This window comes from Panthera onca, chromosome C1, assembly GCF_046562875.1.
Source record: "Panthera onca isolate mPanOnc1 chromosome C1, mPanOnc1 haplotype 2, whole genome shotgun sequence".
Classification (NCBI taxonomy): domain Eukaryota; kingdom Metazoa; phylum Chordata; class Mammalia; order Carnivora; family Felidae; genus Panthera; species Panthera onca.
Window position 1 is genome coordinate 102454994 of NC_138346.1, and position 18929 is coordinate 102473922.

General features: G+C 50.8%; 1 protein-coding gene across 1 annotated transcript in view; it reads left to right on the top strand.

Annotated features, from left to right (window-relative positions):
* The window catches only part of MARCO (macrophage receptor with collagenous structure), a 40262-nt gene extending 38543 nt beyond the window's left edge, over positions 1–1719 (top strand). Inside the window, exon 16 of the mRNA XM_060625584.3 lies at positions 1459–1719. Within this exon, the coding sequence (XP_060481567.2) occupies positions 1459–1589 (131 nt within the window). The 3' untranslated portion in view covers positions 1590–1719. The remainder of the gene's footprint in view (positions 1–1458) is intronic.
* The last annotated feature ends 17210 nt before the right edge of the window (positions 1720–18929 follow it).

An 18929-nucleotide genomic window follows, 5' to 3' on the forward strand; every position in this document is an offset into this window, starting at 1 on the left:
GACAGGCTCTGAAGCAGGCTTTAGTTTCTGAGCTGTCAGCACAGAGCCCGACGAGGGGCTCGAACCCACATGAGATCATGACCTGAGCCGAAGTCGGACGCTCAACTGACTGAGACCCCCAGGTGCCCCAGCACCCACCTGCTTTTTAATCTGAGTTCCAGTTGGATTGTGACACTACTTTAAAGGATATATTTTCCTCATGTAGATTACCCTTATATAGATGGCCACACTGTAGTATAAATTACTATAACTGAATACACATCTTCTTCGATTTACGATGGGGTTACATCTCAACACACTCATCCTAATTTGAAAACATTGTGCACAAAATGCAACTAATACACCTCACCTACACATCATAGCCTAGCCTCATCTACCTTAAGCATACTCAGAACACTTACAGGAGCCCACAGTTGGGCAGAATTATTTAACACGAAACCTACTTATCATGTTGTCAACTTGTCCCTGTAATTGATTGACTACCATACTGAAAGTGATGAACGGAATGGCCATCTGGGTACTGAAGGGCTCTAAGTCTATTGGTTGTTGACTCTCGTGGTCGCCTAGCTGACTGAGAGCTCGTGCTGGCCCGCACCCCAAGAGCACCGCCCCGCATGTCTCTAGCCTAGGAAAAGATCACAATTCACAATTCTCAAGTATGATTTCTACTGAACGTGGGTCACTCTTGAACCATCGTGAACTTGAAAAGTCATAAATCAGACCATCGTAAGTGGGGACTCTGTCATCCTGCTGTTTTTCCCTGTGCTATTGATCTGAAATCATTTATATCAGAAGTTAGGGGTTTTTGAAGAATGTGTGAATGCTTTCCAGCCAGAGGATGGCCTGGTAATAAAAGGCCATTTGAAGAAGGTAGGTATGGCTGCTGTGAATCAGCAGGAAAGAGGTAAACACTGGGAGCCCCTAGGAGGAAATTTCAAACAGTGCATAGCTTAAGTAATAATAATTAATAACAGCTTGAATATCATAATGTATCTTAATCTATCTCATTTAATCTTTGGGTGAGACCTTTGCCAAAGGGTAGAAAGCAGAATAGAAGCGGAGTTAACATAAGAGAGTGGACGAGAGGTGCCTGGGTGGCTTAGTCGGTTAAGCGTCCGACTTCGGCTCTGGTCACGATCTCACGGTTCGTGAGTTCGAGCCCCGCATTGGGCTGTGTGCTGACAGCTCAGAACCTGGAGCCTGTTTCGGATTCTGTGTCTCCCTCTCTCTCTCTTTCTGTCCCTCCCCCACTCGAACTGTGTCTCTTTCTCAAAAATAAATAAACATTTAAAAAAAGTAAAAAAAAAAAAAGAGAGAGACAGAGAGAAAGAGAGAGACTAGACCAGCTGTCAGCACCCTGGGCCTGAGTGGATGCAAGGGAAATTGGCAGTCTACCCACAAATGGAAGTTTGACCCTAATTGTGCTTTCCTCTCTCTCCTCGCCTTCCGTATCTCCAGGCACTGGGCAGATCTGGCTGGATAACGTTGCATGTCAAGGGACAGAAGGGACCCTGTGGAATTGCAACAAGAATAGCTGGGGCTCTCACAACTGCAACCACAGTGAGGACGCAGGCGTGGAATGCAGCTGACCCCCCACAGCCCCTCCACTTCCTCTCCCAAAGTGTCTGCAGGCATGGGCACTCAGCTCACCTGGGGGAGGGCCACTGCTCTCCGAGGGGTCCCTCTGGGGTGGGGTCACTAATAAAGCTCAAAGCACTAGCTGGTAATGTCATTGGCTGGGGCCGAAATCACTCGTTCCTACCTCTCATCCCTTACGGATGAGCCCACTCCACGCACACATTTCACTGAGTTCTCCCGGGGAGACAGTGGCGTCTCAACTCGGGGGATCTAAACGCGATGTGGAAACCGAAGAGTGCCCGAAGTCAGTGTGAGGCATGACCATCATTCAGCCCCAGCACTGGGGCCGTTCGCCAGCGAGTGAGGACGTCGGCATGTGGTTGACATCATGGTGCGTGATAAATAGGAATGGCGCCTTTAAGCATGAAAATTAGTTTCCTTGGGATGTGAGCTCCATAAATAAAAGGACTTTTGTCTGTTTTATTCACCCATGTAGAGACTCAGTAAACATGTACTGAATGAACTGAATTAAACCAAGAGGGTGGAGGGGCTCATGCTTTGCGCAACTTGGCTTCTGACTCCCTTTTCAGCTTCCCCTGGGTTATATATTTTCTGAGTGCACTCTCACGAGTATTCTCTCTCTCTCTCTCTCTGTCCACTATAAATGCTTTGGGTAAATGGTAAATCTGGGAGAGTGAGATGCATGTGTGATATGACTCTGAGGTACCATCATTTGCACCGGACCCATGGGGAGCTCAGCCTCAGGGCATTCGGAAAAAATGCCCAGGGTCACTTGTAAACAGGGGAGCCAAGGTTAGAACCCACAGAGGGGCAATGGAAGGCCCGGGCCTAGGAGTTACCCACCGCGAATAAACACATAGGTGGATCTCTGCGGGATGGAGAAGCTGGAATTTGGTGAGATGTGAGCTGAACTTTCTGAAACCGAAAAAGGAACGAATCAGGAACACCCCCTGTGTTGGTTAGTTATTGCTGCACGACAAATCACACCAAGTATGGGTAGGTTAGAATTCTTAGTTTTTACTCATTCGTGCACCTGCAGGTCGGCTGGAGACTGGCCCATCCAGGCTGGGCTCCACGAGGGGGCGCTGCTTCAAGCTGCAGGGCCAGCTGGGTTTGGCTCTTCACTGAGGGTCAGGCTCAGCCTGCCACCTAGATGCCCTCTACAACTTGTCTCCTGGTGAAGGCAGCAGCATAAAAATGTAAGCAGGCACACACGATGCTCCTTAAGGCCTAGGCTCACAGTCACTTCCCATCTATGGCCTTGGTTTCCATCCCTGAGCTATTGACTCCCTAGCTTATACTCCAAGTGCAGAGCTCTCTCCCAAGCCCTAGTCATACAGATCTGCCTACCAGCCACCTCCATGTGGGTGTCTCAAGGTCAGGAAGCTAAGGTCTGACTCATCGTCTGCCACTCCTGCGTCCCCATCTCAGCCAATGGCTCCCTCCATCAGGGCCCAAGACAGAAACTGAATGCCAAAGCCCACGCCTCCCCATCCCTTACCCCTCAAGCACCAGGCACCCAGTCCCATTAATTCTACTGCCCTGCCTTCAAAACATCTCTCCAGCCCATCCAGCTGGCTCCTTCTCTGCAACCACGACGGTTCAGGCCACAGCACCAATAGTCCAGATGCTTGGAACATCTCCTAATCAGTCTCTTCCCTGCACCACACCCCATCAGCCACCTCTTCATTCTCTGGGCAGCAGCCTGAGAGATCTTTAGAAATGACAAAGAAACCATGCTGATGCCCACATAAGGCCTTCAAAGGCTCCCCATTCCCCGAGGCAGTGGGCCACATGCATCACATGGCTTACAAGAAAGTGCCCCTGACAATCGATCTATCTCCTACACATCACACAACGGGCTCTTGCTATCTGTTTTCTGATCGACTCCCTGAAGGAAGGAAGGAAGGAAGAAGGCAGGCTAAACCCAGCACTCAGCTTTTTCTGCCCTGGGATGGCATCACCGTCTTCCCTCAAATGTTGTGCATCGTACTCTAATTATTGTGACAGAGGACCTCCCCACTGAAACCCCTTCCCAAGGAAAGGAAGGAACGGCTTTCTCCAAAGGTGAGTCTAATCCTCGGTAGTTTACATTTTATAAGGGTAGCTTTCAAAACAAACTCACGGAGCTCATGGTTTACTAGGTGCATTGTAAATTTTAAAAGTTCCTATCTCCCTGCTGCATCAACATCCCCACAAAACACGCTGTGAGCACCCAGCCCAGGGGACCAGGTGTACCGGTATGGTAAGGTGGCCCCCTGCCACAGGTGCCCCTTCCCACCTCCCACGACTATGACCTGGTGATAGTCAAACACCAAAGGGGACCCGTGAAGAGCCCTCACGCCCTTTGCTTGTGCACCGCCCTGACCCCCCCATAAAGGCCCTTGCCCATGGGTCCTCGGTCTCTCTGCTCCCCACCTGTATGGCTCAACCTGTTCCCTGAACCTGAACACTCCCCACCATGTGGCGGCCCCTCGGCCTGCAGTGACTCTGTCTCACTAGGACCTGTGAGCGTAGCACACTTCCTTTCCCTGCACCTCTCCTGTGCCCCGTCTTGTGGCAGCACGTGAGTGACATCCCCGAAAAGGACAGGGAGCCGAGAGCATCACGCGATGCAAGTGATACTATTCTCATCTTATAAACCCGCGGCACGTGGCTCCCAATTCATCACCCTTCCATCCGTGGCCTTCACAACGTGACCCTGCAGCTCGTCAACAGAGGCCAGGTCTCTTCTCTCACACTCTCTCTCTCTCTCTCTCTCTCTCTGGGAATTCTCATCATGTGATGAAAACTAGTCCAGGTTAGCCCACTGGGGGATGAATGAGCATGTGGAGCAGGGTCCGGTCACCCCGGCTGGGGCCAGCCTCCACCAGCCAGCCTAGGCCCCAGTCACATGAGGGAGTCCAGCCAAGGCTGGTCAAGCCTGACCCACGCTGGAGGGACTAACTGTCCAACCAAGCCATAAACGCATGGGCAATCACAGATGGCTGTGGCTTAAAGCCACTGGCTTTGGGGGTGGTTTGCTATGTAGCAGTAACCCCCTAACACAATTAACTCGACTAAGGACACCCAGCCAGTAAGAGGCAGAGAGATTTGAACCCAGGTCTGTCTGGCACCAGTAACATTTAAGAGACCAAGGAAAATTGCTGCCGCCCGCACCTCAGCCAGGCAGCTCCCCTCATTAGCTCTCAGACCAAGCTAAGCTGAGAAAACCTTCCTTCCAGAACCTCCGCCGGGCAGGGCAGGGCGGGGCACATGGCCGCAGCGTGGGCACGCTGGTTCTGCGGCTGATGGAGGGCTGGTTGTGGGGCAGGAGGGGAAGTGGGTAAAATTAGCATGACAGCATCCTCAACTGCCCGAGAGCAGACTAGGCTGGGCTGGGGCTGCTGAATGTTGGGCATGACTGCCTAACCTCTGCCAGACGTTGCTGTTCATGTGCAGTAATCCTCTTCCCTCCTGCTTCCTCTTCCTGGAAATGCTGTGGCCTGGCTGAGGCCCGCAGGTCACAAACCAGCACAGGGCCCCCCGGCCCAGCAGGACAGAGATGGCCCTCTGTGCACAATCTGCACCCCCCGCCCCCATCACTCCCCTGCCCAGCAGGGAAAGCCCAGAGAGCTCCCTGGCATCCAACCATAGAGATGCACCTAAGAGGGAAGGTTCTGGAGCCAGGCTGCCTGGGCTGGGCAGCCTATAACAGGCTTTTACCTGGACAATCAAGGTGTTGAAATTCTCTGGGCCCCGGGGGGCACCTGGGTGCTCAGTCGGTAAAACGTAGGACTTTGGCTCGGGACATGATTTCGCAGTTTGTGAGTTCAAGCCTGCATGGAGCTCTCTGCTATCAGCATGGAGCCTGCCCCGTCTCCCTCTCTTTCTGCCCCTCCTCCGCTCGTTCTCTCTCTCTCTCTCTCAAATATAAACATTAAAAATTAAAAAAAAAATTCTCTGGGCCCTGGTTTCCTTGTTTATAAAATATAGTAAGAATTCCTCCCTCTCAGAGTTCTTGTGAGGATTAATCAAAATGATAGCTAAAAAGAAAGCATTTCGCATCGTGCCCGGCACATGGTAAATGCTCCGTGCTCCTTACTATGATCCTTCAACACCCTCCACAGTCCACCCCTCGACCCTTGCCTCCCCCCAACTGCCCTGCTGGGCCCTGTGCCCCAGGCAAGAGGGTGTTCTCAGAGCCCTCCCATCCGCGCCACGCTTGTGGGGTAGGATGCACTAAGATGGGGTCCGTGGGTCCTCCAGGGCCCTACACAGACAGAGCTGGCAGTGGGAGACGTTTACTGGGGGTAAGGCCTGTGAAAGACAAAAGGCACTAGAGACGGAGACCCACATGCAGACATGACTCTGTCCCCTCTAGGCGTCCCGTGCTGGGCAGGAATAGTCAGGCCCTACACCGTCCCCTGCCCCATTCAGTCCCTGGCCAGGCTGCCCCGGAAGTGCGCAGACTTGACCAGGAAGTGGAGGTGCATCCGGAAGTCGCCGCCCAGAGGCCGGAGGCTCCTGTGCTCCCGCAGCTGAAGGATAGCTTCTCTCCTGCGTGGCCGCTGGGGGTGGTTTTGGGGAAAGCGTGTGGGGTTTGGGATCAAATTTAAATCCCAGCACCAATGACCGATTGTGTGGCTTTGGGGAAGTCACATACCCTCTCTGAGTTTCTGTTTCCCCATCTGTAAAGGGGGGAAAATGACGATGATGATGATAAAAATAAAAATAATATAGTGCCTCACATGGATTAACTGCCCGTGCTCTTGGTACATACTGGGAACTGAGTAACAGTAGTTATGAGAACAGCTTGACTCCAAGCTTCCACTGTAACCTGTCTCCACGCCTAGAATATTGTATCTTCTTCCACCCACCACTCCAGAATCCTTTCCACCCTGTATGGCCCAGTTGACGTTGTACTTCCTTTAGGAAACCTTTTCTGACGACTGTTGCTGCAGACAAATCTTTCTTTTCACTCAATCCCAATGGCCCATCCATGTAAGGAAAGAGAAATCAGCACAGAACCTAAGATTTTCTGAGAGCCAACTGTGTGATATGCACTATGCTGGATGCGTTATATTTTTGTGCCGATTATCCTTCGCCGCCGCATCAGACGGAATGTTTCATTAATACCTCCATTTTGCAGATGGAAAAACTGAGGCTGGGAGACATAAGGCGACTTTTCTTTGCTCAGTAAAACTCATCCCCAGGTCTTCTACTTATGCACTTATTCCTTTGCACCATGTTGGACTCGGGAACCATTCAGGAAATGTGTATTGTTGCCATATGGGAGCCTGCATTAAAATAATATGCAAACAACACTCCCCTGATAGGGATGTTCTAAGTCTTTGGGACTGAGGAGGGGATCAGAACTCGAGGAATTCTTTCATTTAAACACTCTTCAGTTCCCCTTTGTAGTGGAGCAATCAGAGGCCAATTAGATCAAGTCCCAGGAATATAAGCCATCAATTCACAAGAGATCATGGTCCAATAATCATTGTTTTAAGTTCATCATTACATTCAATTAAAGAAATGCAAAAAACAGCAACAGCAACAGCAACAACAACCCATGAGGTCATTTATTTGAATGTCAAATTAGCAATTAAAAAAAAATCTTTGGTGTTGGTCAAAGAGGAAGGAAAAGAACACCATTAACCACTGCAAATAGAAATACAGATGGATCTCCCGGGTGTGGGGGAGGGGAATTTGGCGAGATGTGACTTGAGCTTTTTGAAACAGAAAAAGGAACGAATCAGGAATGCCCCCTGTGGGGCGCCTGGGTGGCACAGTCGGTTAGGCGTCCGACTTCAGCCAGGTCACGATCTCGCGGTCCGTGAGTTCGAGCCCCGCGTCTGGCTCTGGGCTGATGGCTCGGAGCCTGGAGCCTGTTTCCGATTCTGTGTCTCCCTCTCTCTCTGCCCCTCCCCCGTTCACGCTCTGTCTCTCTCTGTCCCAAAAATAAATTAAAAACGTTGAAAAAAAAATTAAAAAAAAAAAAAAAAAGAAATGCCCCCTGTATTGGTTCGTTATTGCTGCACGACAAATCACACCAAGATTTGGTAGGTTAGAATTCTTATACTGCACCTGCAGGTCGGCTGGAGATTGGCGGATCCAGGCTGGGCTCCACTAGGGGGCGCTGCTTCAAGCTGCAGGGCCAGCTGGGTTAAGCTCTTCGCTGTGGATCAGGCCCAGCTGTGCCACCTGTATTCCCTCCACAACTTGTCTCCTGGTAAAGGCAGCAACGTCAAAGGATAAGCAAGAATACAGGATACTTCTTAAAGCCCAGGCTCAGAGCCGGCACGTTGTCACCTCTGGCCACATTTCGCTGGCCAGAGCAAGTCACAATGGCCAAGCCCAAAGTCCTTGGGCAGGAATGTTCCCTCCACCTTCAGTAGGAGGATGGCAAAGGGACAAAACGCATGTATGGGAGAGGGGGTGGAACTGGGCCAATTAGGCATCTACAAACCCACAGAAGTATATCCGTGGAGCACTGTGCGTAACGCTACAGAGCCACACAGATGCACCTTTAACTTATGTTAAAGGTGTTCAGAACAATCAAAAGAGAAATGGCACTTTAAATAGGAGTCTAGGGGCGCCTGGGTGGCTCAGTCGGTTGAGCGTCCGACTTCAGCTCAGGTCACGATCTTGCAGTTTGTGGGTTCGAGCCCCGTGTCGGGCTCCGTGCTGACAGCTCGGAGCCTGGAGCCTGCTTCGGATTCTGTGTCTCCCTCGCTGTAAAACAGTATGTACAGAAGGACCACAATTTAATAAAATCAGTTTTCTCCTTCTCACCACCCCTAACCAAGAGTCGATCACACGCCGCAGATGTCTGAGTTCTCCCTCAGATGCTTCTTGAGTGTGTCCACCAGTCCCCCCACCTCCCACCCCTGCCTCTACCACAGCCCGAGCTCCCATCAGGGGCCTATGTGATGCTCACCTCCCAGCTGGTCTCTCTCCCTTCAGTCTGGCCTCTTCCTAGCCATTCTCCCCAAGCGGCCAGAGTGGCCTTACATCTGGTCACTCTCCTTGCTTCACACCCTTCAAAGAACACCCACTGCCATTATAAGAAGGTCCCCTCTCCCATCCGTGGTAGAAGGAGCCCTCTGTCATCTGGCCCCACTGACCTCTTGGCCTTTGAACCGCTTCTTGTCACTTGGCCCAAATTTACTCTCCAGCCTGAGGAGCTCCACACAGTCCCTCAGAACAGCCGTGGCCATTCATCCCTCCTCGCCCCCACTTTTCCTCCGGCCCCATCTCCTCTGATCCCCATATGCCCAGATCCAGTCAGTAAGATGGCACTCAGCATAGTTCAGAACCGTTCTGGGCACCGGGATGGCCCAGTCAGTTAAGCGTCTGACTTTAGCTCAGGTCATGATCTCATGGTTCATGAGTTCGAGCCCCATGTTGGGCTCTATGCTGACAGCTCAGAGCCTGGAGTCTGCTTTAGATTCTATGTCTCCTTCTCTCTCTCTGCCCCTCCCCTGATCACGCTCTGTCTCTCTGTCTCTCTCTCTCTCTCTCCAAAAAAAAAAAAAAAAAAAAAAAAGACTGTTCATTGCCTCTCTCTGCTGTGTATGCAGGAACTGTGTTTTTAGTAGTGTCCTCCAATTATTCAGCATAGTGCCCGGCACATAGTGTGTATATATCATGTGTGTGTACATATGTAAGGTGTATGTGTATGTAATAAATAAATTTTTAAATGTATACGCTTTGGGAAAAAAATTGGAAACAAATGCACCAAAATATTTCTCTTTGGCAGGATCCTGATGGATTTCATTTTATTTTTGATTTATTTTAGCATTGGTTTTTATTGTATTTTTTCTATTTTTCTATGCGTTGGGAGTTGTCTACCATGACAATAAATATATACCATGAATGTATATTCGCAAGCAGAAGAGAGATTGTTATTTAAAGTGGACGGTAAAAGCACACGATGCACCATCAAAGGGTCCAGCGTCTTCCCCATCCTGGGCTCAGACCTTCAGTCCTGGTCCCCCTCTCTGTGTGTCCTGGAGCACAAGCCCCTTGGAGGACATGAGGCATGGGGTCCAGAGAACACCTAGGGTGCGCTGGGCTGTGACGGGGAAGGGGACCGCAGCTGGAGGAGACGAGGCGTGCAGGGGAGGACTTTGTATTTTACAACAAGATATACTAAGTCCTGTTTGTATGTTGATGGGAAGGACCCAGTAGGTAGGGAGAAAGTAGTAAATCGGGAGACAGGGCAGAATTTCAGCAGCTACGTCCTTACAAGGGCTAGAGGTCAGAGGGGTTCAGAGCAATTGGTGGGAGCAGGAGAGCTCTTCCATGGCAAGAGGAAGGAAGGTGAAAATCCGAATAAAGACGCAGAAGCCGTGCATTGGGTATTGGGAAGATGAGGGACGGGTGGAGTTCTCATTTGATTGCTTCTACGTTCTCAAAAGGCATGAACCAAGGTCAGCGGCTGAACGCAGGGAGGGACGGGTGCCGGAAGTGTCAAGGGAGAAGGATCTGACTCTGGGGTTTGGGTGGGCGGCGGAGGGGGCGGGGGGGCGTGCAGCCCACTGCTGCCTTTACTGGAAATGCTGCCATCCACCGAGGCTTACCCTGGGCCAGACACTCATCCTCTCATTTGATCTTCAAAACAACCTGCGAGAGACAGACCCTAAGTACAGAAAACAAATTGATAATTGGTGGGGGGTGGGGGATGGGCAAAATGGGTGAAAGGGAGTAGGAGGCGCAGGCTTCTGGGTGTGGAATGAATAAGTCGTGGGGGTGAACGGCACAGCCTAGGGAATATGGTCGATGGAACGGGGATGGTGTTGTATGGTGACCGATGGCAGTTGCACTTGTGAACATAGCACCACGTTAATAGACTTGTCGAATCACTAGGCTGTACGTCCCGAAATAATGTGACATTGTGTGTCAACTAGCCTTCACTTAAAAAAAAAACAAAAAAAAACCCTACAGGGTGAAGATTCCTGAAACCGTTCTAGAGCTGAGGAGGTCTGTGTTCAAGGTCACACACAACGTGCACAGAATTGAGGCCAGAATTGAACCCAGGCATGTCTGATGCCAGGGTCAAGTGGCCCTCCGTGCACTCTGCTGAAGATGCCTTTGCTGAGCCTCGCGCCCCAGCCTCCTTTTCTATGAGATTTTTTTTTTTATGTTTATTTATTTCCAAGACAGAGAGAGATAGCATGAGTGGGGGAGGGGCAGAGAAAGAGGGAGACACAGAATCTGAAGCAGGCTCCAGGCTCTGAGCTGTCAGCACAGAGCCTGATGCGGGGCTCGAACTCACAAACCGTGAGATCATGACCTGAGCCGAAGTTGGTCGCTCAACCGACTGAGCCACCCAGGCGCCCCCCTGGCCTCCTTTTCTGCCCTTCTGGGCCTCACCCCATGCCACTGCTCACCTCCCAGTCAAGTCCTGTTGCCCGAGAACCCAACGGATTTTGGGGGGGGGGTGTCTCTTGTATCGATAGCTGCCGACGCCTTAATGACAATTCAAAGGCGTTTTTGGCGAGGACCCCTCTTACTTAACACGGTGCTGCACCTCTGTTTCCCTTTCCACTGGGAGCCACCCTGTTCCCAATCTCAACATCTTGCATTTGCACGTTCCCCTGCAATGTGTCAGACATTCATTCACCTGTGCCTTCTACGAGGGAGTCACTGACACAAAGATAAACGGCCCAGTTCCTGTCCCCTGCGGTCAGGGTCCATGGGGGAAGCCACAAGTGAATACATTCTCAGGACAGAGCAATGGACTGGGCCGGCCCAGGAATGTGGGGGGTCTTTGCTCTGAACCCCAGCCAGACCCAGGGCCCAATTGGAATTCCTTCCTTCAGCCCTGCTTCCCAAATCTACATAGTAAAATCTTTTATTTATTTATTTATTTATTTATTTATTTATTTATTAATGTCTATTTATTTTTGGAGAGAGAGAGAGACAGAGCACAAGTGGGGGAGGGGCAGAGAGAGAGGGAGACACAGAATCCGAAGCAGGTTCCAGGCTCTGAGCTGTCAGCACAGAGCGCGACACCGGGCTCCAACTCACGGACCGCGAGATCACGACCTGAGCCGAAGTCGGACGCTTAACCAACTGAGCCACCCAGGTGCCCCTATTTATTTTTGAGAGAGAGTGTGTGTGTGTCGAGGTGGGGAGGAGCAGAGAGAGAGGCAGGTGGAGAGAGAGAGGATCCCAAGCAAGCTCTGCATTGTCAGCACAGAGCCGGGCGCGGGGCTTGAACCCACAAAGAGATCATGACCTGAGCCAAAAAAAAACAAGAGTCCTGACGCTTAACCAGCTGAGCCCCCAGGTGCCCTTCTGTGGTAAAGTCTTCATAACACATGCGAAACAGCTTTATGGTGTCTCCCCAGTAAGTGCACGTCAAAATCATGCAAAAGATAACACAAGAACTTTCCAAGTTTAAGATACACATTTAATGGCATTTTTTATCTGGATTTCTTATTGCAGTCCTTTGATAAGCTGATGAAACCTCTTCTCTGGCCCTCTGGCCCTTATGGCCGGGACTGGGAAGAATACAACAAGGGGCATAACAGGGGCTTAATGCACACAGGCTGTCGCTCCCCGGGGCAAGAATCTGGTATATGCTGGGCAATGACTGACCATTGCAGGTGATGGCAGAGCTGCTGTTGAGGAGCGGTCTGGAAAAGGGTGGGTTTCAGGCCTCTCCTTTCCTCTAAACATATCCTGCCTCTGATTTCAGGGCCTGCTGACAGGACCCTGCTCTCCCTTCAGGGCACAAGCCCTGGGGACAAGCAGATCCGGTGGTGGTGGTTTGGGAGGTTGCCTTCTCGCTGTGGGCACGAGGGGGCGCTGCAGGCCATGCCCAGCCCGCCAGGCAGCTGCCTCGGTCTCCGCGGTTCTGCCCGTGTACAGACCTCCAGACGCTGCGGTCGGTCGGCCAAGGTCGGCTGGCCGGTGGGTCTCAACCCACCTGCCTCGGAAGAAACACACGCCTTTCGTCTGTGCCCGGCCCGGGCCTCCACTAAAGTCCTTCCTCCTTCCTTCCTCACCTTCCCCGGGAATAACCAATCTACAGCTGGCCCTGGACAGAATGCTTTCAAAAAGGCACGTACTTGGGTCCGTTTCCCTTAGGATGTAGGGAAACTTCCGTTTATTAAGCACTGACTATGAGCTGGTACCATATGAAGTTCTTTTTTTTTTTTTTTTTTTTTAATCTTTATTTATTTTTGAGAGAGAGACAGAACGCAAGCGGGGGAAACAGGCTCCAGGCCCTGAGCTGTCAGCACAGAGCCGGACGCGGGGCTCGAATTCACCAACCATGAGATGGTGACCTGAGCCGAAGTTGGGCACTCAACCCAGGTGCTCCATGAAGTCCTTCATATGCATTAATTCCTCGGAACAATCCCATGAGCGTCTATAACTCCCATTTTACTGAGGAGACAGACCAAAGCTCAGAGAGGTTACCTTATTTGCCCAGGGCCACCCAGCAAGCAGGTATGCAGCAGAGCTAATGGTCTAAACACAAGCTGACCTAGAAGTTCATGTTCTTCTCCTGCACTGGCAATCCTCTTCTCATACCCACACTCCCGGGTAAAGAATTTGGGCGGGCGGTGGGTCCTCCGGCAGATTTGATGGAGGGGCTTCTGAAGAGCTTGGGTTCTCTAGCGGACAAGGAAGGGTGAGACTAGGTCACTGCAAAGCCCCCTACCATCTCCAATAGTCTGTGCATGCAGGACTCCCCAAGTAGGGGCTTCATCCAAGGACTGGCCAGCGAGGACAGCAAAGAACCAGGAGGGGCCTTCATGCCAACAATCTCACGGGTGTGCCATCTGGGAAGTGCGCAGGGGAACAAATGCGCTCCTAAGCAGCTGCTCACGCATGGTCTCAGCCGGTCTGCAGCCGCTGGTTACATCTCGAGCTCTCTGGCATCAGGAGGTGCTCCCGGCATTTGACAGCCGTCCTCCCTTCCCTTGAAGAAAGCTCTCTCTTCAGCCTCTTTCTCTCTGAAGGTGTTGGATTTAATTCCATTTCAACAAAACTTGCCCAGGCACATTCTAAGCACCAGGAGCCCTGTAGCAGGGGCTGGGAGGGGAGAAAGAGAGGGCCCATCACAGCCAGGACCCCAGAGAGCTCTCGGTCCAGCCGGGGAGAGGAATCATCAACACACAACTAGAGGATCTAATATGGGGTCCAGGGACATGGAGCAGGATGGTGAACCTGAGGTGACAGAGCTCATGGGAGGCTGATCGAGGTTGGCCAGAGGAGTGAGGCCGGGGCAAAGCTGTTGTAGAAAGGGAGAGCTGGGTGAGGAGGGTGTAGGGGCTGGACATTCAACAGGCAAGGCCGGCGAGGGGCCTGGCTCAGCAGCCGAGCCAAGAGAGGACCAGGGCTGGGACAGGGGCCTGGGCACAGGATGGGCCCTCAATGCCCAGAATGGAAGGTGGACTCCAGGCTGATTCCTGGCTGGGGTGCCCAGGAGTGTGGCTGTGCTAGTCACCAACACGGAGAATTTGGGAACAGGGCAGGTCGTGGAAAAGAGAAGCTTGAGTTTGACCTATGGGATGCCCCAGAGGAGCTGACTAACTGGGGAAGAGAGGAGGGAGTCATCAGGGCTGCCTGGGCCCGCTGCGGAGGCCCTCCCAGAGCATCCGAAGTGTGGAGAGTTTTCAGAGGTAATTAGAGCAATTCTGTGATGCCGATTGTGGCCCCTCCTGTCATTGACAAAAGAGGCTGCGATTAATTGAAAATGAACCTCCTCCCTGGGTTAGCTTCCATCAGTTTGCCCTCCTCACCCCCATCTGTACAGGAACCCTCCTGGGTTAGCTCAATCAGAGCTGGGACAGGTGGTCCGGACCAAAGCGTGGGCCAGGGGCAAAACCACCGTCCAAAGCCTGCAGGCCCCACAAGCCTGCACGTGGCTACACTAGCTCGACAAATGTTTGTAGAGCAGTTCTCGGTGCTAGCCACCGTGCCAAGTACTAGAGATCGGGGGGCGAACGTCGTGATCCAGTAGTTCAGAGTCTAATGAGGAAGATGGGGGTATCCAGAGACAATTCCAATAGGGCATGACTCATACAGTCAACAGTGAGGCAACACAGATGCCTGAAGGAAGGGCATTTGAGAAGCCTTGAAGGAGGTGAGGGCGTAGACATTCTGTGCCCTCCTGTCATTACTTTCTGGTGCAGTGATAAGAATTTCCCTTTTTATTGGGCACCTACTGTGTGCCAGGCCCCTGAGAGGAAGCATCTCTAATCTCCATGACCACCTTGAGGGTACTCTATACAGGGAGAAACCAAGTCTCAGAAAAGATCATCAGCTTATTCCAGGCCACACAGCTGGTAAGAAGCAGAAACGGAGTCCCAATCCGAGGACATGTGACTGACTCGAGGCGCAAACTCTCCACCCTAGGATGCCAACCACTCCAGCCCTCTGTTGGCTCAGCTCTACAGGAGGCTCTATGGGAAAGTAGAGAAATGGAGGAAAATATAACCAAGGCTTGCAATGGGGTCTAGAAAGAAATGTGGCAAAACCAGAATGTCTGGGCTACGAGGATCTTTGTAGGGCGTGACTTGAATTGGATTCTTTCATTTTATAGGCAAGTGAGGGAGATCCAGAGAGGCAATGAGATCGGCACTGAGACACAGCTGGGTTAACTGCTGAGTTGGATTAGAACCCAAGTTTCCTTGTCCCCAGTTCAGGGCTCCTTCCACTCACCGAGCTGTGCCACCTTGGGACACACACACACACATACACACACACACACAGTTACCCAAGTTAGTGACTCATTTTGTCTTTGGCCAAGACAATACTTGGACATGTAAGGATCACCATGCAACGGAAGCTGCTCAGAACAAACCTGCCATGTCTGTATCTTGGGGCAAGATGGCGGGGGCTGCTAATGGTGGTGGGGGAACATCTCGGGCATCTTGGGGGGGGCTTTTCCTGAGGACCTCCATGAACAATACGCAGTAACATAAGGACTTCACAAAATAGAAAAACAACATGGTGCAGAGGGGTGACCAGACAGCCCTCCCATCCCAGCCCCTGTTGGCTGAGCAATTCAATGTTTCTCACATGCAGCCTTGGGCCAACTACTCCATTACTGCCTTAGTATGTAATTTTACCTAAAATCTGTTACAAGGCAACAGTAATACACGCACACAGTAGAGAGTTGAAATAGTACTTGAAAACATAAAGTAGATAATAGCAGTGACTTTCTGTCTGCACTGAGCCCCTCTCTGTCTTCCCCCTAAATATGCCTTAAACTCAACAGGCAAAAGCCAGACTCATGATTTCCATCCAAAGACCTGCTCCTGCATTTCTCATCTGGCCTGATGGAGTAACCATTCATACAGTGTTTTAAGACAGAAACGGTTACCAGTTTCACATGTATCCTTCCAAAACAAATTGAGTGTAATCCACATACAGCTTACTGCCTAAGCTTTTTATCAACATAATGGCATAATTCTAGACACACTGTTCTCTATTATACCCCATCCTTCCTAATGGCTAACACGATATTCCACAATAGAGATGCAAAATGACTCATCCCTCCCGTCCCCAGTCGATGGATATTAGGTAGTTTGCGGTCTTCAAACGGTGCTGCCCTGAGTGTTCCTACTGGTATACCTTGTGTACGTGGTGGTGGAATTGCTGAGTCGAATGGGGTATGTGTTCTAAATGCTGACATAGTCCTAAAGGCGCTTCCAAAAAAGGTTTCCCAGTTGACTTGCCACCGGGAGTGAGAGGGTACCTATTTCCCCTAACCCTGAACAACACTTGATAGTAATGAGCATTTTAAGATTTGCCAAGCTGGAGGTGCGATTATTGAAGTCTCCTTGCTGTTTTAAATCACGTTCTTTTAATTATGAGTTAAGTTGAGACTACTTTTCCTATTGGCTTTCGTTTTCAGGAGCTTCCTGTTCACATCTGCTCATTTGGGGTCTTTCAATGATTCTTTCAATGTAAATTAGGGAAATGGGCCGACCGTCACATGCACTCCAAATACCTCTGCAGTGTGTACTGAAGGGTTTGTTATTTTTGTTTTTTTGTTTTTTGTTTTTTTTTTTGGACTAAAGCTTTTCATTTTTTGTGTGTGGTCAGATTTATCCATCTTTTCCTTTGTGGCTTCAGGGGTAAGCTGCCACTTCAATATTTTATGGCTAGTTTTCAAGTGTCACCCAACTAGAGTATAGGTACTTTAACAGCGTTGCCTAAAGATTCTACCATAATGCCTTGTGCTTGGCAGACATGCCTTAGGTATCTATGGATTAGACAAATGGATGAATGGATAGATAGGTGAGAGAGAGAGAGAGAGAGAGAGAGAGAGAGGAGATAGCTGACACTGTTAACCGTTGCCTCCTTTAAAAAAAAAATGTGTTTTAAGTTCAAAATGCATTATGTGTTTTTCGAAACATTGTCTCTCCTTCATTTTCTCAAACTTTTTTGGAGCTTTACCCTGCTGTCTCCCTGACCCACCCCCTTCAGCCTTCCTCCCCAGCTTCTTTCTCTTCTGTTTGGCCCTGAAAAACTGATATTCACTCTCTCTTTGCTTCGCTGTCCATACGTTCTTTGGTAGGAACGGTGCCACGTGGTAGCTGGGGGTGGTCACCCCAACTCTATCTGCTTCCTCCCAAAGCCACCTCCAAAGCAGATGAAGAAGAGGAGGGGGAAGAGGAAGAGAGAAAATGCGAGTGAGTGACGTGTGTGTGTTGTCATTCTTCAGTAAAGCTTGAATCATCTTAGAGGACTTTGCTATTTCTATGGTAGTGAGGTGAGCAGGAGCGGGGTGCCATGCATGCAAGTGCAGCCCGGTCGCTGTGGCGCCTCCCCTCCCTGCACCGCCACCGCTCTGTCCCTCTGGTGAGGACCGTGCTGCTGGCCCCTCGTCCACCCCTGCAGCGTCATCATCCTCTGGGCGTCCCGCAAGTGCCTTTGCCTGCACGTTCTCACAGTAGGACCATTGTCCCCCTCACGCCCCTTCTCAGAAAGGAGACAAGGGGTCCCTCCAGCTTCCCCAGTCTTTTCCATCTGTCACCAGGTCATCCTCAGACCCTTTCCCTCTTCCCAGCAGCCACTGTCTTAACCCAGATCTTTGTCCCGCTTCCCCCGAACCAACCTCCAGCTTCTGCCCTGCCTCGTGTCTTGCCCCTCTTGGTCTCTGTGCCCCGCTCCCCCTCCCAGCCCAAGGGGTTTTCTAAAATTCACATCTGACTTCATCAAGGGTGAGGCAGAGTACCCAGGTGCCCAGACTTCCCAGACCCAGGGCGCCTGTCAAGTGTTCGTGGGTCTGAAGTGAGAGGGGACTTTAAGAGATTAGGCTCCAGGGAGTGCCCCTCACCCCCCAGCTCCCCCTCCCAATGCTGACTCAGGCTCTGCACACTGGCTTTCTGTACATATTTGTGGAAGGAAGGAAGGAAGGAAGGAAGGAAGGAAGGAAGAGAGGGAGGGAGGAATGAAGGAAGGAAGGGAAGGAGGGAGGAAAGAAGGAAGGAAGGGAGGGAGGGAGGGAGGGAGGAAAGAAGGAAGGAAGGAAGGGAGGGATGGAGGAAGAAATATGGAAGGAAGGAAGGGAGGGAGGAAGGAAGGAATATGGAAGGAAGGAAGGAAGGAAGGAAGGAAGGAAGGAAGGAAGGAAGAAATACAGAAGGAAGGAAGGAAGGAATCATACCTGGCTGTTCTCCTGCCTGCCCTCTTGCCTTCAGGTCCCACCTCTGTGTTCTTCCAGCTGCCTGGGCCCTCCAGCCAGCCCTCCCAGGACCAGAGCTGCTCTAGGATGCCCTCGAGGGCATATCAGTCAGAAGAGAATTGGGGCAGATCTTTTGGGAAGTGATAGGTGTTGCCGCTAAGATACTGATGGTCTCATTTCCATCCTTTCCCTAGCTAGATTTCTTTTTAATTGAAAAGTTGTTTCTACAAATGGTGAAAAAGGAAAACAATACCACAGGATATATTATGAAGAGTCTCGCCCTGACTCAAACCCTCAATCCAGTTCTGGTCTCATTAACAGTTTCTTGTGTATCTTTCCAAATACATTCTATGCATATCAAAGCATATGCACTTTTCTTTCCACTCAGCTGTCAGCTCACTTTTCATCCTGCCCTGCAGTCACTTTTTCACTCAGCGAAGCATCTGCGAGATGGATCCCTGTGACTACAAACAGCCCCCACCTTGCTCAGATCTTTGACAGCCTGGGACTCCACTAAATGGAGGCATCATAACCAATTTAACTAGTCTGCTATTAATAGTCGGTTAAGCTTTTCAAGTTCTCTGCTGTTACAAGTAATGTTGCCATGAATATCTTTGTGTTTAAGCACCAGAATATTAACTCCAGGAGGCTGTGTGTTTGGCAGAAAAAAGATCCCCAAAGACGTCCGCAT